This window comes from Typha latifolia, chromosome 7, assembly GCF_019914945.1.
Source record: "Typha latifolia isolate L0001 chromosome 7, TyphaL0001v2, whole genome shotgun sequence".
In the NCBI taxonomy this organism is placed as follows: Eukaryota; Viridiplantae; Streptophyta; class Magnoliopsida; order Poales; family Typhaceae; genus Typha; species Typha latifolia.
In genome coordinates, this window is record NC_133092.1 from 12344573 (window position 1) to 12366852 (window position 22280).

The 22280-nt window shown below is 32.0% G+C and overlaps 3 protein-coding genes across 4 annotated transcripts; 1 reads left to right on the forward strand and 2 right to left on the reverse strand.

Moving 5' to 3' along the window:
- Positions 1-355: 355 nt before the first annotated feature.
- On the reverse strand, positions 356-6366 carry LOC140792072 (26S proteasome non-ATPase regulatory subunit 12 homolog A-like). The gene is made up of 11 exons (XM_073142893.1): positions 6225-6366; positions 5636-5830; positions 4605-4712; positions 4391-4495; positions 4208-4264; positions 3906-4102; positions 2368-2467; positions 2175-2287; positions 1906-2059; positions 1745-1822; positions 356-750 (listed from the first exon to the last, which is right to left on the reverse strand). The coding sequence occupies exons 1-11, from the start codon at positions 6225-6227 to the stop codon at positions 532-534; spliced, it is 1329 nt and encodes a 442-aa protein (XP_072998994.1). The 5' UTR covers positions 6228-6366; the 3' UTR covers positions 356-531.
- A 7454-nt stretch (positions 6367-13820) lies between these two features.
- On the forward strand, positions 13821-16240 carry LOC140791780 (equilibrative nucleotide transporter 1). Its single transcript, XM_073142431.1, has 2 exons — positions 13821-14611; positions 15388-16240. Exons 1-2 carry the CDS (start codon positions 14047-14049, stop codon positions 16116-16118), a joined length of 1296 nt encoding a protein of 431 aa, XP_072998532.1. The 5' UTR covers positions 13821-14046; the 3' UTR covers positions 16119-16240.
- Positions 16241-17680: 1440 nt separating this feature from the next.
- On the reverse strand, positions 17681-22085 carry LOC140791781 (U2 small nuclear ribonucleoprotein A'). Of its 2 annotated transcripts, none has more exons than XM_073142433.1 (8): positions 21885-22085; positions 21755-21795; positions 20658-20787; positions 20377-20582; positions 18875-19048; positions 18557-18607; positions 18308-18472; positions 17681-17962 (listed from the first exon to the last, which is right to left on the reverse strand). In XM_073142433.1, the coding sequence occupies exons 1-8, from the start codon at positions 21964-21966 to the stop codon at positions 17957-17959; spliced, it is 855 nt and encodes a 284-aa protein (XP_072998534.1). In that variant the 5' UTR covers positions 21967-22085; the 3' UTR covers positions 17681-17956. The 2 variants fall into 2 exon arrangements, with proteins under 2 accessions (XP_072998534.1, XP_072998533.1); XM_073142432.1 differs by having other exon boundaries at positions 17681-18195; positions 21885-22047.
- Between the last annotated feature and the right edge of the window lie 195 nt (positions 22086-22280).

The window sequence follows — 22280 nt, forward strand, 5'->3', positions numbered from 1 at the left end:
TTCTAAAAGTTAATATTTATTAACAGAAGATATTGTGAAAGGATGCGTAGAACAACGTATCCCAGACATATCTCTTTCTAAAGTTAATATTATTAACAAGAAAAGGACGCGTAGAACAACGTATCACATACATGACATCTTTTCTAAGTTGTGTAGAACGAGTTATGACAGTGGATTAGGAGGGCCCCTGTAATTCCAAACATTTATTAACAGTTCATTGACGACACCAGCACTAGCAAGGATCCATAATTGAAAGAAAAGGATGTAGTGAAAATTTTGGCAGATCTACTACAGAAATATCAATGGTGGTAGTCCTGTTACATAGAATATTAGGTAAACCCAGATACCATGCAAATAATCCCAACAATGCTTTTTAACTGTATTTATCATCTGCTACATGATGTAAATCTCGACAACAAACAGTAAAATGCAGTGAACTTCTGGAGCCAAAAGCAAGACTGTCTGCATTGAGCAACACGGCTAAAGGACCAGAAATAAACCTAAGGTAACATGTCACAACAATGATAATAGTCAAGCTTTCAGGACAGCTTTGTGGACCATCGTCTCCTTGTGTATTTGATGGCAGCTTTTCTCGACGAGGTCAAGAAGCTTCTCCAAATTCATTGCCCATGAGTTGAGGATGTCATTACTGTCTTTCGCGGTCTGGAAGCAGATAACTTCATTAGGTCTGTCAACCTTCGCTACCAGCGACTTAGAGACCACCATATCGGACAGATGCTTCTCTGCTTCCTGGTGCAATGGAAGCGTATTGAGTACTAAAATGGCAAAAAATTACTGCATTTCCCCACGGCGATGAAAATTAACTACTGGCTAGTCCATAAAAGATGAATGATTTAGGGTCAAAAGGACTCAACACAGACAACTAAATTAAAGATATATTATAAACTAGAAACTAGTAGCATTACAACAGATGAGGTACCAATCATCCATATGAGAAATATTTCTAGATGGAAGAAATAATAAATGACCAACTTCATACTAAAACTTCACTGGTAGGATCATATGTAGAGAATTGAGAAAATAGTGATGAAAACAGTATATATTTATACGGCATGATTAACTAGATTGCTGATATACTTTATAGGTGGACATACAATTCCATAAGATTTATCTTCCTGACAATTGAGCATCAGCTTTTTGCAACCCAAAAAGATTTAACAATCAAGGCAACCATAAAACTTGTCTCAAGTGTATGTCCTCCACTCCCTATCCAAGATAGGTCTGTATTGCTTTCCACTGAAATACATGTTCCCAGAAAGGTGAAAAGAAAAATAACTTGCTCTTAACAAAGAACCCATAATATAAATTGGACAAAAAATTATTTCAGTCCCATGACCTAACCAGGTCACTGAAGGATCCAATGACCTGCCATGAAAATTAAGCCCAACCTGCTTCTAGGGCTTAAACCTCAAACCTGTAGGTCGCATGGGCAGTCCTGCAGTCTGCTTATGTGTCGGCTAGCAAGTTTTCCACATGGTGTCATGTCTCAAAGGTCAAAACCATATAAAAAGCACATGAAAACAAACTAGTCCTTCAAATTAACTTATCCACGACCAAGGAGATGCATACAATAAGACTTCTGAATGCTATATAATAGATTATACTACAATCCAACGGCAATTAGCTAGAACAGATATAAATCTACAAACAGGATATAAATGGAAATATGTGACAGAATAACCAAACGAATCACATTCAAGAAAGGGAAGGGCAGCAAGCAAACCTGTATACTGAGGCACAATAGATCAGCAAGCCTCTTTAAGGTAATCCTTGAATAGTACTTTGAGACTACCAAGATATTCTGAAAGAAAACCAGTTCTATATATTACCAATGCAGAAAAAGAATGGATGAGAAAGTTAACAACTGAGAAGAAACAAATATACATGCTCAATGATTCTCAATTTCAAATCTTCTGTCGCCTTGGTACCCAAAGATCCTCCAAGAAAATTCTTTTCATTTTCAAATTCATCCTTAAACATTTCCCAAAGACTAGTCCACTGAATCACCTCCATGGTAACCAGCTGCTTTAGCAGTAAACTATGATGATAGGAGACAACAGAATCAACATACTTAAGGATGTTAGAACAAATCATAAAAATCCCATAGTAGAGAAGGTGCGGTTTCTGAAATATTACTCCAGGAAAGCACCTACCGAAAATTAGAAATTTCAGAAAGATTTTTATCTTCTAAAGTAGCATTGAGAAGGCTTGACTGCATCGGGTCATGTGGTGACAGCACTAGATACCAGCAGATTTTCCTAAGTACCTAAGAAGAAACAAAACACATATATCTAACCTCATAATTCTGCATCATAACTAAAATAACTAACAAAATACTTCATTTACCGGGATCCACTGTGCTGGATCTTCTTTCACAGATGGAATATCATATATCGCCTTGTAACTACGACAAATCTCCATGTAATCATTGTGAAAAGAATGATACCTACAAAGACAGAATGCCTAATTAGTTTTTACCAATTATCAAACTTTAATACATATGGAAGTATTGATAAAGGCAACTAGAATAATACACAGCTTCAAAGTACACTACCAATTTCCTAAAGCATCTAAAACATTGACACAACAGACAACATGCATCCAAAAACACATGCAATTATCTCCTCAATCCAATTATTACTCAACAAAACCAATTAGTAAACTACAAGGTTGGTTTACAAGCTTACAACCAATTTTCCCATAGTTTGAAGTTTCACCTGAGACACAACAATAATGGTCAAAACTTAATGAAAACCAAAGCTGAAACTTATTAGATAAAGCCAAAACTATCAAGACTTCTAGTTTTGATATTTAGTTTGAACCACAATAGGCTGAAACCATTCCATTTCGGCCTAAAATATTCATTTTTTCTAGGGGTCAAAACTAAAACCAATACCAAAACTTCGAACCATGAATTTTACCGTGCAATATGGTTACTGACATTGAAATCATACACATATGTGCAAGAATATCAGTGAGATTTGAATTTGTTATGAATGCCATTTCCACCATGACTAGGCGGTGAAAAGTTACAATACATGGTGCTCGGGATCAAACTTGAAGACAACTAAAGAGGTACATATTTCCTTACAGATAATTATGATCGTCAAATATCTATAAAATGCCACATATGAAGTCTAACATTCACAAAGAGAGACATTATCTAATATTTACAAATCATACCTGGGTGGGTGCTTTTACCAAAATATTAGTCTCTATAACTAAATGGAAGTTATGAAAATAACACAGGCCTCAATTCCATCACTGCCTTCACTTCTCATATATGCAACTTGGAAAAGAGCATTATGAGCCATAATAGACAAACTTCACTTGAATCAAGTGATTTTTTACTCTTATGATGGTATAAATAAATCATATCAAAATGCTGTTTAGAATTACTAAGACTGATATGTGATGCTTGTCATGCCATCCACATAAAAATCTATTAGAAGACAGGAACAAAAATTGACTAGAACTTATGAAAGGATATAACCATGGGCTACACTTTGATCACTGAATTTTTTGCAGAATTGAGGATTGCAACTTGTACATTAAGCAGTCATGTTTAAGTTGTCCTTCAAAATGATATACATGCCATAGCAAATAACTTGTGAAATTAACATCTCAGATGTGACAACAGTAAACTTTATCAGTTGAACAGCAATTCTACATATAAGTAGAACTTTCAAAACCAAATACATGTTTCATAACCTACGGCAGGTATAAATTTACCCTTCTGGTTATTAGGTAGAGTATTACTTCTAGAAATGACGAGTTCAGAAATAAAAACTGGATTTAAATAATTCATAAATATATATCAACTTCACCTTAAAAAGAAGGAAAATCCACAAGCAGGGAATACTACAAGATAAGAATTAGTATACCGAATCATTAATTCATAGTAGATGCGCTTCAGCTCTAAGAGAGAAGGAATGTCTGCAGGAGCCTCTTCAACAATATTATTGCCTTCTTTTGGTTTTTTCTTTTCCTTGGATGAATCTGCATCAAAAACTCGAGGACTAATTTTTCTCGACAATATCTGTGCTCGGACGTAATCCTGGCGATCTAAGCATAGACGAACCTGGTAACATTTTGCTTATAAGAAAAACTGTTGACACATCAAACTTGTACAAATGATCAGATATTTGAGTTTATTGGCTGGAAAAAATGCAGCATCAAATCATACTTGTTCAAGAATAAATGCTATCTTCTCTGTTTTAGCCATTGCTCCAAAAGTTTCCACCTGAAGAGCTAGCTCGTCAGTAAAAGGACTAGAAGGCACATTTTCCAATAACTAATTATAATGACCCAGGAATATAGCTTCAAATAATAAAAAAACCTTGGATGCAACCTAAAAATACCAACTTACAGCAATTTCCTGCATCAAATCAGCAGCCTCAGCAATAAGTCCCTGTTCTTCTTTAATCTTTGCAAGCTTTTTAATTAGGCGTGCCCTCTCTATTTCGACGTATATCTGCAAACAAATATATAAATTAATGCTTGAGTGTGAGCAGAGACATCTAAATGGACAGAAATTCGTCTTCAAGCAGACGACATCTTGCAATGCATGATAATGTGCTTACCTTCCCAGCAGAAACACTGTTCAGTGTCTTGATGAGTTCTATTTTTGTATCCAAATCTGGTGTTTCATCAATGTACTGCATTGCTTTTTGTACCATAGCAGTAACTGCCTGCAAACAAGAAAAGTTTTGGCATGCAAAAAACATGTCCAGTAAGTACAATTAGAGGGGAAAATTAGAGATTGTATCAAGGGATATCTCGACAAGATACAAATACAGAAAGATTAAAAATCCATAATAAGAATCAAAGAACTGTCAATGAGGCCATCTTGCCTAATCTTAACCTGTGAGTTCTTAGTAGATAAGGCCAAGAAGCCTATGTGTATGGGTGGCCAAAGAATAATTATAACTAAATTACATATATTATCTTCTCAAAACTTCTATATAACCTATCATTACCGATCAATGTCTTATTTCAGAGATACAAATTAGCAAATTGCCTAGCTTTAATTTTGATCTCTATTTACAAATATGGTTAAGGTTGTGAGCTCAATGCCCACATCTTCTTTTGGCTTTGACAACAAGAAAAAAAGGTAGCACTATACAATCTTTTAAAGTACAATCAAGGAAAAAAAATTTCTTGAATTTGATGAAACTAAAATTTAGCTGCTTCCTTTCTTTGATTCAGTTTAATTGGAAGATAAAATGTGCAGATAAATCATTATCCAAACTAAAAATATTATTATCTACTCTAATTGTTTGCATATGGTCAACTTACCTTAGTGTGAGCAAACAATATTGTTTGAACTTCTTTCGACATGAGTATTCCAAAATGATAAGCGCAAATTTCAATTGTTATTATAAGTTGCACCAGCTGTTAAAAGGTAATTATATATTAACTTTTTATACAAGCAATTTGCATGTGGTTAATCCTCCTACAGTCCTAAAACTTTATCCCTATAGTTATAATCATGTGTAATAATGATGTTAAAATATGAAACATGCATTAGCCAGCATGTACACAGAAGAAGAAATCCTAGAGAACCAATTGGACAAATATGGCACGCTTTTCTGCATTTCATGCCAAAGCGTACCTGCTTAAGCTGGCCTCTCCTCTTCGACAGAAGAACAATCTGATCATTCAAAGTCTTCCATGCACGTGCATTGTAACAGAGCTCCACTATGTCAATGACAGCCTTCTTGGTTCCCGCGACCTCGCCAGCCATCCTCATCTGCTTCTCCACATTCAGAAGAGACTCAATCGCAGCATCAAGATTTTGATCTCCCCCCTGCATTCACCAACCTCTGATGTCAGTTCCCTACTGGAAGATACCATCGCATCCAATAAAATTTCCAAATAAAAACAGATCTTTGCGCAAGTACTCAAGAAACTAATTTATACTAAATATGCACAGTTGAAAGAAATGGAAGCGAAAAAATTAGAGCAATAAGAGATCAAGCGGAAGGAAATATAACTCCTAGTTGCATCAACGGAACCCTAGATCCCAAATTTGGATTACAATCGCGCAATCGGATGAGAAAAGAAAGGAATCAGCGCAATACTACTGCAATTTAGATCCACGGAGGGATTCGAAATGGAAGCAAAGCTTTGAAATCTACAGCACAGAATCACTCGAGAAGAGATCTAGAGAGAGGGGTTTGGGAGGAGTAAAGAGATCTCACCATCTTCGGAACGGCGACGAAGGCGGAGGAGGAGAAACCCTAAAAAGAGTGGAGAATAGAGAGCGAAGGCGGAGGAAGAGATGAAAAGAGTGCGTTGCAAGTTAAGAGCTGCCGCCGACCAAACAAGCTTTTTATTTTAGTCCTCGTTAGGCTTGGCACGTGCGAGGTAGGACCTCAATGGAAGTTTTAGAGCTTTTGTGGGTTTTTATGCATATAAGCACTTCTTATTTTACCGAATTATGTTTGGCACACAAAATAATTTTCATCTAAATGATTCACCACGGTAGTCGAGTAATTGACTCCAATCAATTTATAATAATGTAGCTAATTTCTTGATATTTGATATGCTATATATATAATTTAGGCTCGTTATGGCCTACTTTTTAAAAGGATTAGACCTAATTGTTTAACTTATATATTGAGCAAGGCTAACTCCTTTGTCTAGCCTATAATTAACCTAAGAGCTTATAATTTATTAAAAAAAATTATGTACATAAGTCATAAATTTATCACCGGAGTAGGTAACATCTCTAAAAAATATTACATAAAATTATAACATATAATTAGATTATTAAAAATTACTAACTCAATTTTAGATGGCACACTTGTACTAAAAATATTTTTTAGTAATTTTCAAACAATTTAAAATATGTAGTTGCAAATGGTTCATATTGTTTTAGTTTAATGATATATTGATGTATTGAATTATTATTTAGTATCACATTCCATATCTGGAAATGAAAAGTGTAAATTCAAACTATCTAAATTGATACAATTTTTTTAAATAATTTAAATTATTTAAAATAATAAGTTCTCTATGTAAATAGTTGATTACTGAATCCAAGTGTTTGAGCTCTATTAATTTATGACAGAGATTGTGAATTAATTTCTTAGTATTCTATGACGTGCATATAATTTGGGTTTGTTATAGTTGAGAGTTTACTAAGTTGTTCAATTTATATATCGGGGAGGACTAGCTTCTTTGTCTAGCCTATCATGAATTTACGAGCTCTTAGTTTATCAAAGTTTTTTTTTATGTAAGTGAATTATAAATTTACCACCGAAGTAGGTGACATTTTCAAAAATGTTACATAAGATTATAACATAAAATTTAGTTACTTACTAATTTTTAGATAGCATACCATTACTAGAAATTACCTCTAACAGCTTAAAAGATATAGTTGCAAATAATTGAATTTTTTGAAATTAATTATATATTCACCTTTCGAATTATGATTAAATATCACATTGTGCATCATAAAAAAAGTGTAAGTTTGAACCATCTAAAATGATATAATTTTTAATAATTTAAACTATATATAATGATAATTTCTTTATATAAATAGGTTACTACTATAATCTAGTGATTAAGTTCAGCTCAAAACATAAATCATAAATTTTAGTTCCTTATATTATATGCTATACATACATAGTTTGAGTTTATTATGATGTGTTTCTTAAAAATGTTGGCATAATTGTTCAACATGTATATTGGAGAGAGTTAACTCCTTTGTTTAGCCTATGATTAAGTTACAATTCATATTTTATCAAAAGTATTTTATTTAATGAGTTATAAATATTATCGCTGAAGTAGGTGACATATCTAAGAATGTTATAAAATATTATAATATAGAATTGGGTAATTAAAAGATACTAAGATGACATGCTCTAATAAAAAATGATATCTATGTAGTTACAAATAGTTGAAATTTTTTAGTATAATGATATATTTAACTAACTATAATCAAATATCACATTGCATATTATATAAAAAATATATAAATTTGAAATATCTAAAATGATATAATTTTTAATAATATAAATGATCTAAAATAATAATTTATATATATATAAATATGTCACCACTATAGCATAATGATTGAACCCTTTTATATCATAGATTCGATTGTATGCTAAATGTGTATAATTTGGTATCGTAATGATCTATTTCTTAGGAGTATTGACTTAATTATTCAACTTGTATTTCAGAAAAATTTATTTGTCTAGCCTATAATTAACTTGAGCTCTTAGTTTGTTAAAAAAAATTATATAAGTGAGTTATAAAATTTATCACTAAAATAGGTGACATCTCTAAAAATAATACACAGTATTATAAGATAGAATTAAGTTATTAAAAATTAGAACTAATTTTTAGATGATATACCTTTACTAGAAATATTCTCTAACAAAGATATAGCAATAAATGATTTATTTTTTAGTTTAATTATATATTCATATTTTGAATTATGATTTAATATTACATTGCATATCTGAAAAAATAAAAGTGTATATGTGAACTATCTAAAATAATATAAATTTTTAATAATTTAAACTATCTAAAATGATAAAATATTTATGTAAGTAGGTTACCCACTATTATAGCCTAGCAATTGAGTACTATCTATTCATAACAGAAATCATGAATTCGATTTTAATGGATTATATATTATGTATATATAATTTAACTCAGTAAGGTCTATTTTTTAGGAGAATTGAAATAATTATTTAATTTATATATCGGGGAGGGCTAATTCTTTTATTTAGCTTTAAAATTAATCTATGAGCTCTTAGTTTATTAAAATTATTTTATGTAAGTGAGTTGTAAAATTTATCACTAAAATAAGTGACATTTCCAAAACCACCACACAAAATTATAATATAGAATTGAGTTATTAAAAATTACTAACTAATTATTAAATGACATATCCTCACTAGAAATAATCTCTAATAGCTTAAATATGTAGTTCCGAATGATTGTTTTTTTAGTATAATAATATATTAATCTTTTAAATTATAATTTAATATCATACTGTAAATCTGAACTATCTAAAAAGATATAATTTTTTAATAATCTAAACTATTTAAAATAATATTTTTTAAATCTAAGTAAATCGTCATTGTAACTAAATGATTGAATTTATAAACTCATAACAAAGATCATATATTTGATTATCGAATATTCTATGCTATATGCATATTTTTTTATTATTTGTTTTTGAAGATGATTGACGTAATTATTTAACCAATATACTAGGGAGGACTAATTTTTATCTAGTCTATTATTAATCTATGAGTTCATAATTTATTAACAAAAAAATTATATAAGTGAGTTATAAAATTTATCACCAAAATATGTGGCATCTCCAAAAACAAAACATAAGATTATAAAATATAATTGAAATTCTAAAAGTTATTAACTAATATTTAGATAATGAACTCTTATTATAATTGATTTTTAAGAGCTCAAAGATATAATTGCAAATGGTTGATTTTTTTAGTTTAATGATATACTCACTTTTTGAATTATGAGTTAGTATCACATTGCACATCTAAAATATAAAAATAAAAATATGAGCTATTTAAAATAATATAATTATTAATAATCTAAATTATCTAAGGTGATAATTTTTCAATGTAAATAGGCTACCTGCAGCCTAGTGATAGTTAGATAGAGATCATGGATTCAATTTTCTAATTTTTTAATAATATATACACATAGTTTGAGCTCGTTATGATATGTTTTTATGACGGATGACGTAGTTTTTCTTTTGTTTAGCTTATGATTAACCTACAACGTTATATTTATTAAATTTATTTTTATATAAGTGAGTTATTAAATTTGTTACCGAAGTAAGTGACATTTTTAAAAATATTATGTAAGATTATAACATAGAATTGGCTTATTAAAAATTATGTAACTAAAAGTCACTAATTAATTTTTAGATAGCATAGCAATGATCTCTAACCACTTAAAATGTAGTTGTCTCATTGCATATTAGAAAAATAAAAGTGTAAATCTAAACTATTTAAAACAAAATGATTTTCAATAATTTGAATTATCTAAAATAATAATTTCTCTATATAAGTAGGTCACTGCTATAGCCTAGTGATTAAATTAATTTATTACAGAAATTATGCATTCGATTTTTCTAGTATTTTATGTTATATGCATATAATTTTGGCTTATTATGGTTTGTTTCTATGAGCTCAAAATTTATCAATTATTCTTTATATAAATGAGTTATAAAATTTATTACCGAAGTAGGTGGCATCTCTAAAGATAATACACAAAGTAATAGCATTGCATAGGGTTTTTAAAGTTACTAATTAATTTTCAGATGACATGTTTATTATAAATGATTTAAAGATATGTAGTTACAAATAGTTATCTTTTTTTAATTTAATAATATTCACCTTTTTTAATTATGATTATCATATTGTACATCTAAAAGACAATAGTGTAAATCTAAAATATATAAAACTATACAATTTTTTGTTCTTTTGAAATAATATAAGAGGTAAATTGTATATTATTTTCATGTATATATTTTTTAAATTTATTATTTACTTTATACCTTTTTAATAAGTAAATATATTTACTTGTATACCATTTGAAACTCAAGATTTTTTGTATTAATATTCTTTATATTATTTTTCTGACAGCGTAACTTAGAATCTTGTAATTTATAATATGAAAGACATATAGACGCTTGATTAGAAAAAAAGACATTTAAATTAATTATAGATTTTCACATAATTACTATTAAAATATTATAATTGACACATAAATCATTGTATTCTTTTAAAAATGTCACTTTGTTAGTTAAATCTAATGGATTATATTTAAACACAACTTAAATTAAGAAAACTAATTTGCCCTTACATAAAATTATTTAGAAATAATTTAAAAGCTTTCAAATATTATACATAATATTATAATATTATAGTATAATAAAAAATATCTTTTTTTATTCAAGACAAAAAAATATTAATAACATTCTTAACTTAAGAAAGAGAAATAATATCTTAGTTATTTATATATGTTTGCTAATTTGTTTGAAATATTTTGCTAAAAATTAACTATAATGACAATTCTAAAAGAGTCTAAAATTTTTAATGGCAATCGCGATATTCTAAAGTTTTTCATGATAATTATATAAAAACGTTATAAAATGTAAGTGTAATTTTATATAGCTCAATGAAATTTTAATAGCCAATTATATTTGGGGTGAATTCATGAAAAAAAAATAAAAAATAAAAGATTTTAAGATAATATATCTAAAAATAAATTGTTATATATATATATATATATAGCTCCACATATTTAAATTAATTTTAATTTTTGGGCCATCAAAATGTCTCAGCTCAGAAGTGATATAATAACTTAAGCTTTTAGAGTAGTTTGTGAGTTAACACTTATGATAATTTTTAGCTTTTAAATAAGATAATAAATAATTTAATATTTTCAATCAAGCTAAAGTGGCTGCCAACATGTTAAAATAAATAGACTCATTCTAATATTAAGTTTGCGAGATGGATTGATTGAGCGAATAAGCTTTACAAAGAGGTTTAATAGTCTTTTTTTTATTAAGAAAAATTCCATAGAAAGTATATTAAGATTAAAAATATTGGCTAAATTTGGAGGACAATTAGTCAAGATTGAGTTACATTTTTTATAATATGTTACTTGTGAGACAATGCAAATATCTCATGTCTATTAGGATTTACAATTTAAATAATTCTTAAAATAGTATAAGCCAACCATTTTATAATTTATAAATAATATAAGTTAAGTCGTCAGCATAAAAATTTGATCTCCTAATCTCTTGTTTTAAAATGTAAGACATAACAACTTTGAACCCGTGACTGCTTAATAATTTTTGATATCCGGTTTATGAGTTTTAAATTTTAAGCCTCTTCACAAACTTATTTACCTAACTAATTTACACCAAACCTTTTTTAATTAAATAATTTATTCTAAACATAATACCTATAAAAATTTATTTTGGATAGGTAAGCTGCCACCTTATGAGCTAGTAGAAAAATATTAAACTTATTATCATTCTACGTTATAACTATAGTGTCAAAATTATAAGCACTCTATGACTTACAAAATTGCTGTCAATTTTTAATCTAAACAACTCGTTTAAAATATTTATATTACTATGGTAGTAAGAGTATATATTTTTGATATAAAATATTGATCTATTCAATACTTTATTTTAAAATAAACTGTTGATCTTATTATTAGAATATAAAATATAAAAGCCACTATTCTGTAATAGTTAAAGCTTTTAGAGTAGTTAGTGAGTTAACATACTACCAGAGTCAAAGATCATGTGTTCACAATTTGTCATGCCCATATTTGCTTAAAAATATAAAATTTCATCAATTTAAAATAATTCCACTTCTTCGGCCATCAAAATTTCACGGCTTAGAAGTGTTCAAAAAAGAAATTGGACTATAAAAGTCTCTAATAACTTAAGTTTTTAGAGTGATTAGTGATTTAACACTTATTACAGTTTTTAATTTTTATATAATATGCTAAATAATTTACTATTTTTTAATTGAAGTGACAACCAATTTTTTTTATATAAAAAAGATACTTATTCTAATATTAAGTTAGTGAGTACACAGAGGATACTTATTCTAATATATAGTCTTTTTTATTGGAGAAAAAATGGATAATTTAAGGCTGAGATATATTTTTTATAATAGGCCATAATGACAAGATTAAAATACTCCCCATTTTGTTCAAGAGAGTCTAAAACACTCAATTTTTCTTTAATAATTCCTTGAGGCCAGAATATTTCTACATGCAGAAGTGAGCAAAGAGAGAGAGTAGGGAATCTAATGACTTTGCTAAATTCCAACTATTATTTCTGCTCCAATTAATATTTAAAATGGGATTGCCTCTATTTACAAGGAACCTTCTTCTTTACTAATCTACGTTTCTTGTTTGATATTAGCCCTCATGCTCAATATTAAACCTACTCACTTGCTTTTAATGCTTAACTTATAGTGAAATAATTCTACTATAATAGAAGCCAATATAATGGCATAACAAGGTAAAGAAATATCCATCTCTCTCAAAAGAAACAAAGGATGATTTAAGTACCTAAATTGTCTTAGATTTATGCTTAACTATGCTTCTTAAATTTTCATAAAATAATAAATATTAATTAGCTAGACTCCTAGTAAACTTATATATATATATATATATATATATATATATCAACTTCTTTGTAGGATCTAATTATCATTTAAGTTTTCGGAATTTTATTTTAAATTTTGTTCTATAAATTGGTGGCTTACATTTTCAAAATTAGGTCGACTCATGAAGAATAAAAGCATATAATCTACGTTTTGAACTATTTAAAAAGTATGAAAATTTAGGGTCGACGTATTTTAAGCTCAAGCACTCAATTCAGACGAGTTTCAATCAAAATGTTGGAGGAAAATTTGTATCTAACACCTTATTATTTAATATTTTATATTTTTACTATTTATAAATTTAATTATATAATTTAATAAATATATATATAAAAAAATCTACCATTAGATCAGTCGGTTGAATTTAATTAAAATTTTAAGTTAAATTAACTACACTAGAAAAATTATAAAAATACGATCAATCAAATTTTAGTTATTTTAAAAATAAAAATATTTTAATTATTTTTAAAATAAAATAATTTTATCTAGTAGAATATTCTTACGATGTTAATTTAAATTTAAATCAGAATATTTTCTGTACATATTTATTATATTATAAGGCTTATAAAGCATATATAAAGTTCCCTTGATTATAATATTTTCACAATAAGTCCTCCCCGTCTCCTTCCAATCCACGTCTCATTAAATTAAGACTGCTCTCCTCCCCTCCTCTTATTCTTCCTCCCCGACCTTTCGCTTTCCTTCTTCTCTTTACACCCTCCCCCCCCAACCCAATCCCCATTCCCCAATCTCCCAAACACCATAAAAACCCACTTCTCTTATTCTCCCAAACTCGTCGTCTTCCGCATAGAGAAATCCCACATAAAAGATGGGTCTTTCCGCGGTATCGGAGGAGTCTCAAGCCCTCCTCATCTCAACCATGGAGGGAGATGACCAAGAAGCCACAGTGCCCCTCAATGGCGTCCCAACCCAAGTAGAACCGCCCAAGGACCAGTTCCACGTCGCCTACCTCATCTACTTCACCTTGGGCACCGGATTCCTCCTCCCATGGAACGCGTTCATCACCGCCGTCGACTACTTCACCTACCTCTACCCCAACGTCCCCGTCGACCGCGTCTTCTCCGTCTCCTACATGCTCTCCTGCCTCATCCCCCTCCTCCTCATCGTCGGCTTCGGGGCGCACAAGTCCAGCACCCGGATCCGCATCAATTACGGCCTTTCCCTCTTCGTCCTTGCCCTCCTCATCGTTCCCATCATGGATGCGGTGTATGTGAAGGGGGTGAGGGGGATCTACGCTGCGTATGATGTTACCGTTGCGGCCACCATTATTTGTGGCGTTGCAGATGCGCTCGTGCAGGGTGGAGTGATCGGCTCGGCCGGCGAGCTCCCCGAGAGATATATGCAGGCCGTCGTCGCCGGCACTGCTGCTTCTGGTATTAAAAATGTCGACTCTAGTAGAAATTTCGATGAAAGGTTAATTTTTTGTTTTGAATATTATCTAATATCTATTGATGGTGAACTGTTGTTTGGTAGTTGGTTTCCATGATTTTGTTTTCCTGTTCCATTGTAAAGATCTGAGCTTGTTTTAACTTAGATCTGTTCTTCTATAAGTTTCAGCGAATTGTTGCTTGATTTGCTACCCTTCATAATCGATATCTTTTAATCCAGACAGAAAGATGTAAGTTTGCTTCAAATTGTCGAATTGGAATCGACGAATCCCTTCCTTGAGCCGAGGAAGGTATTCTGCTTGCCCTATTCTAAAAATTGGGATATTTTACATGTCCATTTTCCTTACTTTCGATTGCGCAGAGATGGTTGAATAAGTGGTGTGGATGGAATAGGTTGAGCAAGGAGTGAGGAGATGGTAGTGTGGATCATGAAAAAAATGAGTAACTAGGAAATTATTTTCCATGAACTTTGGTGAAAGTTTGAATTTTTTCTTGATTATTAATCATCCATATTGAATGGTTGTTTGCTTGCTAGCTCTGGTCTGGTTTGACCCAGGACAACAATCAGAGCTTTCTAAGTTGTGAAAGGCACCCATACTTATGTTCATTGAAATAGATCTCCCATATTTTCGGTTTATCAGAGGTATCTTGTGGAGATTTGACTTACCTGATCTTTTTGTCTGTGAAGTCTCTTAAATTCTATTTCTTGGTCTAAATCTCTTTAGTTTTCTGATAACTGATGTAATGTACTGCAATTGCAGGGGTACTTGTCTCAGCCATGAGAGTCTTCACCAAAGCTATCTACTCACAAGATGCCAATGGGCTGAGAAGTAGTGCAATCCTATATTTCGTTGTTGGTATTGTGGTAATGGCTATCTGTATTGTCTGCTACAATGTAGCTGACAAGCTTCCTGTTGTCCAGCACTACAAGAACATTAAATTACAGGCTCTAAAAGAAGAGAGTAGTGAGAAAGGCTCCTTGACTGGATCTGCATGGAGATCAACCTTGTGGAACATTGTAGGAAGAGTCAAATTGTTCGGATTTGGTTTATTCCTTATCTACGTTGTTACTCTCTCAATATTCCCAGGATATATAACAGAAGATGTGCATTCAGAACTCCTCAAAGACTGGTATCCTATCATTCTCATTGCTGGATATAATGCGTTTGATCTGATCGGAAAGACTCTGCCTGCGCTCTATCTCCTCGAGAATGCTAACACTGCAGTTGGTGGCTGCGTTGCAAGGCTCCTGTTTTATCCCCTTTTCTATGGCTGCTTGCATGGTCCCAGATTTTTGCGGTCAGAAATACCAGTCACTATATTGACATGCCTTCTTGGATTAACAAATGGTTATCTTACAGGCGTGCTGATGATTCTTGCACCAAAAACTGTACCAATACAGCATTCCGAGAATGCTGGGATCGTTATGGTCTTATTCCTAGTAATTGGCTTAGCATTTGGTTCAGTTGTAGCTTGGTTCTGGGTCATTTGATACATGTAAGAGTAAACTGCAGGTGACCAATGGGTCTGTATCTGGTACACATTAACTTCATCAGGTATCAATCTGTAAAGTTGCTATTATGTTAATGATATCTGTTATCCATTATTTGTCTACATCTCCTAAATGGTGTACAGCCGCAATTAAGTATTTTATGTGATTGCAATAGATGTGGATAACTAGTTGGTTGGAAACACTGCATTCATTAGAGCAAGTCTGGAGCTGAATTGGTGCACTCTCAGTCATTTTAGCATCTTCTGCTTGCATGTTGACACAGTTTTCCTCCACAAATATTTTCTTTCTGAACTACAAAGAACAGAGAAGTTTTCCCTCTTACAATCATCTCAAGATAGTGAAAAAGAAAAGAAGTTTCCCCGTACAAGCTTACAAGGGTATAACCTGAAGTATTCTGATGCTATGAGACTGCACGTTCTATTGAAAAAAAAAGGAGCTTGCACGTCAGGGGTCGTACTCTTGCATGTCAGGGATCGTACTGCATAGCTTACAATAATCTCTGTACAATTCCTTCAACTCATTATTTATTCTAATAATGATGTCGTGCTGGTTGACACTTTGTGCTCACTATGAATTCCAAGATCAAAGATGCGAATAATTTGTCGTACTTTTTCATGATGGCACATCAGGTTTGGATTCTAGAACTCCTGGAGTTTCCTACTATCATTTGTCTTAAATTTTTTTTTATACTAAAAAATCACTTATTTACTTGAGTGCTCTAAAGTAGATATATGCATGTATAGCTCTCAAGACGTTTTTTTTACACTGGTAACCTCACATAAAAGAAATATTTTTCTTGTACTGTGATATTTAGATAAACTATTAAATAGTTTTTAAATATAAGTAGTCCTTTTTGAATCTCAGTTTGGTTTTAGTTAGGACCGTAATCAGGATGACGTTTTTCAAGAAGCATAATAATACAATTATGATATGCTATAGAATAAAAATGATAATTATGATATTTTGAAAATTTTAAGTAATAATTATGTAAAAACTCTGAATTAAGATATTAGTGGGAAAGAGTAGTAGAACAAATCCCTCTGTAAGAAAGTGCAAAAATTGCAGCTCCAAGATGCCAAGATAGTAAATCCAAGTTTGCATTAATCGATATTAGAAAGAAAAGAAAAGAAAAACATATCCGAGGACATAGTCACACCAATTTGCCCTCCAATCCAACCAGAACATAACACCAGATACATGCAGGAACTGCAATCTGATATGCACTTTGGATCAAGGGGATCATCTTGTGCTAGAAATGGGGAAAGACAAGAGGATACCATGAAAATGTTATATATAAATCATTTGTCATCTAAAATCTAGTCCTCTACTGTAAGTGGAAATGAATTCAAGCATCACAAAGGAGTCTTCAGCAATTTTCCACTATGTAAGTAACTCTTTACCACAAGTGGAAGGTTAAGTAGGAAGCCAAGATAACAAAAGCACATCCAATTGTCTGCTATATTAGTGAATAATCAATGTTAATAAGTCTGTTTAACAGCATAACCAGAGAGAGAACTAGTATATGAACTGATTCTTGTGAGTTAAAACAAAATCATCCTCAACCTTGTACTATTGTGTAATATATTTTTACCAAGGTTACATTCATCAGTACAGCGGGGAACAGTCCCGTAGGATTAAACAGAGCTGAGATCAAGCTTGATAGGGAGACATCAATGAGACATTCTAAAAGATTGCGAAAGAAATACAGTGGATGTATCCAACAACATATGCCACCATTTTGAATATGATTGACCATTACAAAGCCCTCAAAAGCAGACTAGTGACAAGGAAGGATAGCCAAGGTTGAAGTACCAGTTCTAATCCTGAAAACAGTAAACATTGCAACCAAGTTATTGGAATTAATTCAAAGTGTGAACATGCAATCGAACTCAAAAACATATAGAAGGTATCAAAACGTATGATTTGGAGAAGATGCAAATTCCATCTGTCAGATGTCTCCCTAAAGTTGAAGGACACTGAAAGGTGCCACATCCTTAATTGATGAAGGTTCTTCTCTACACAATTCAAGGTCAACTAATAGACCACATGTATCCAGCTGTTACCAATTACCATACACATAATAATTAGTTTATTGTAATTAGCAGAGAGGACCAAACTGAGATCTTACTTGAAGTCTTATGAAAAAAAAAACAAAATTTAGATGTCACCTCTTCTATAGGTGCAGTATCTTCAGTTTGATTCTGATCTTGAGCATCATTCTTTTTATTCTGGTCATCAGTATCCATTGTATCAGCTTTTTCATCGCGTGCTGTCACATCAGAATTGTAGTTTGGAATCACAAACTCAGCAGGAATCTGACCAGAACTCAAAGCCTGCAAAGCAAATAATGTCACTCACTAACTGATATAGAAAACAACGAACAAGAATATCTGCTTCATAGTACAGAAAGCAAATACCTTTTCAAGCCTTGCAACTTCTTCAAGTGTTTGGGAATTCACAATTGCAGCCTGCACATACCAAAATTTAATATCATGTCCACAATGCATTACTAATGCTTATAGATGAAAATAAGTACATTATTTTACCATTAATTACCAGTTATATGCAAATGATAAAAGAACATACTTCCAGAAAGAAGGAAAATTTGCAAATTTAGCAGCAAATCTATGATGAACAAGAGAAGATGTGCCTATGTAGCAGACATTTCCAAATAATGTATACAGCTAAGAATATATCCTGGTAGAGCGCACAGTGGTTTGAAATTGTTATGTTACCTTAATGGCTGTAATCTGTTCAGGAGTGGGAGCAACAACTTTTGGAGCTTGTTCAGCTTTTAAAGAATCTGATATATCCTGCACCTCACTAGGAGTAAATGTTTTTGCAGGTACCTTTCTGGCCTCCTCTTCGGCTTCCTTTGATGCAAACAACTTTCCTGCTTCAATTCTTTCCTAGAAGGGCCACAAATGAAGTAAAATTATTAAATTAAACCAAATCATTTAGGTCCTTTAGGATCAGCACTTCCAGAAGAAGTTAGGGTGTATAGTTTGACAACCAATGAAAATATGTCATAACATGACCTCAAATAACAGCAAACAGAAAAATCATTCCAAACTAAACAGAGCAGGTCTGACCATTACACAGGAATCAATTCACCAGTGTATATAGTGGGATTTAAGACTTTCAAATAGCAAGGGAAAAGGAAGCACATCTGAAGTTAAGGAAGCAAAAATGACCAGGCTATGGAGAAAATAATTCAAAATTACATGTTCCACATAGACATAATGATAAAATTAGAGCAAATCATTTTTGCACACAATGGGCTTGCCAAAGTACCAAGAACTATGCAACATATACTGCTTTTGACACCTTGAAGCATGCCAACGTCAGTAAATTGATAGTTTACTAGCATCTCTTGAGAACGACCATATATATTTATAAGCATGCGTTAGCAAAAATTCATCCAGACAAACAAGGAGAGACTATAAATAACATAATATGCTGAAGAGAAGAAAAAAGAACATGAAGTTAAATACAGGACATTCTCAACTCTGTATGCAGACCTGCACTGTCCAATGTATTTATGGATATAAATTATTATAAACAGATGACCAAAATTAACGATGTGAGTGCTCCTATTCATCTCATGTCATTTATACAAACTAGAAAAAGCATTAAACAACAGTACATTCACAAGAGAACTTCACGAATAATTGTACAAAGAAAAGGTAGTGAAATTGACTATGTTGATAGAAATGGAACATAGCAATCAATCAAGCACCAGCCATCTCCATGGTCTGTAATTTTGAAAACAAGCTACAGTTATGACGAAAGAAAAGGCCTTGTATCAGTACAATAAACTAATCACAAAAAGCACAAATTAGACAGAAAATAAACTCACAACATGGGCATTACAAATGTAAATGCAAAAAGAAAAGAAAAGAAGAAGATTTAGATGCAAACATAGATTTATTGAGATCAAGAGAGAATAAAATAATAAGTGGATGATTTTAGCATAAACGCGTTGTGAGACAAGTGCAGCTGCAGGTAGTAAAGAGCATAGGAAAAACATTTCCAAATTTGACCAACAACAGATGAGGATGAAAGCATCAACTCTGTATGAATATTAGGTTTAAAAGGATTTCTCAAAGCAAAATTAATTCAGGGAGATGTAAACCATATTTAGATATAGCTGATGGACTATGATCAACAGAGGAATATAAAAGACTAGATCATGTAAAAGATCTATTTAGGCAGAGGAAGCAGAAAAAATGCTAACCTTTTGTTTCACTTTCTTGAAGTCAAGCAACCGAAGGTGCTTCAGTTTGTGGATCACATATAACCGGTAATTTGGTTTCTTTGTAATATTATTGTCCAACAAGCTGAGAAATTGCAACTTTTTAAGAGATGCAAGGGGATCAATCTCCACAAGGTTCACAAGACGGTTGTTTGTAAGTATCAGAGTATGCAACTTGGGCAAATATTCTGCACATAAAGCATGCTCAATCAAAACTCTTAATCTGAACACCAGGTGACCATCAATAACCTAAGTGCTCTCACCTCCAATGTTGGGATTGATACGAGTGATTCTGTTATTATTAATTAACAGAGTCCCGAGCCGATTCAAGTAAGGAAAATTTTCGAGCTTCACAATCTCATTGTCAGAGAGATCAATCGAGTCAAACTGGTCCTGTTGAAGAGAAATAATAAAGAAATAAGTATAGCAATTACAGACATGAAAAGTGCTTATATTGTGGGTATCTCAAATAATTTTCTATTGACTAATCTAAAACTTAAAACTTGGGGCAAGCAACAAACAGAGCAGGTAGAAAAATGAAAGAATTGAAGGAACAGAAGGGACCTATATGTTAGCTTTCTGCATTCAGATCAAACAAGAAAGGAATCAATGTTAGGATAAAAGGTCGGAATTGATGCTGCCATTGAGCAGTCTGCCCTGCTTGAAAATATGTCCCTCATGTTTAATTCGTAGAAGACCTGTAAGTCACTGTGCTGCCAAACAAAAAGGCCCACCGTCCACTGATGAATGATTTTTTTCCCCTTGTTTAATTCATGGAAGACCTAAATTTGATGAGAATGCACTTAGTATGATGGTAAAACTTGCCTCTTGCACCCAAGAGGTCATGGATTCAACTCTCAAAGCAACCTTCTAAAAGATTGTGATTATAAGATGCCAAACATGTGAATACCATTATTAAAACATGTATTATCCAGACAGAAATCACATCTTCCTATGTAGATCACCACAGCATACTGAACGAACTTCAACAACACTATATGCCATCGTTTCATGGTTTACTACATGAATCTTTTTCTTCCACTTATTTCCATTTATGTATGATTCTTTGCCAAACTACGACCTTTCATGTATTATCTTATTACTTCCTCCTCCGCCCTCTCAAGGCACGTCTGATTCAACCCTATTGGTATAGGAAAATCACTTCAACAGAACGAAAAGAACTTGAAGATCCAAATCACAGACATGGAACAGTTCAAAGGAATCCACAGAGGTATACAATCTAATAATGGGTTGCAAGAGAGTGGAAGAAAACTTTTGCAACCGAAATGCTCCCTTTAGGCGTTAAAAAAAAAAGGAAACAAAAAGAAAAGAAAAGAGTGGTGGTGACTGCAAGACTGACCTCGGTGGCACCCAAGTTCTCTATGACCGCAATCTTGTTACCTGGACCAAATGTTTCCAAAGGACCATCATTAAGCCCTAAAAATCGCGGGGAGAAAAAAGGAAGAGGAGAGGGTACAGAGCTAGCCGACCTCGGAGATCCAACTCGCGCTCCTTAATGGCGTTGAAGAAATGGGGGCTCTTCCATATCAAATCCGCCGTTAGTCTCACCATTGATGCTGCTCTTGGGAGGCAAAGTAAAAGGCAACTCCTACGAAGAAGAGGGAGAAGGCGGTGCCCTAAAACCCCAAGATTTGGGGGAGGGAACTAGTAGCTGGACGATTTCTTAGTCCGGATCCAAATAAGCAGCAACCCATTAACAAATAATCGGATCAAAGTTTATTGGATAATCCTATATTTTACTTTTATTATCATGCACACCCTATTATATCATATGTTATCATAAAAAATTTAAAATACCTAATATATTTTAAATTTTATTTTCCTTTTTATTTTTATTTTAACTTTTATAAAAACTTATGGTATCC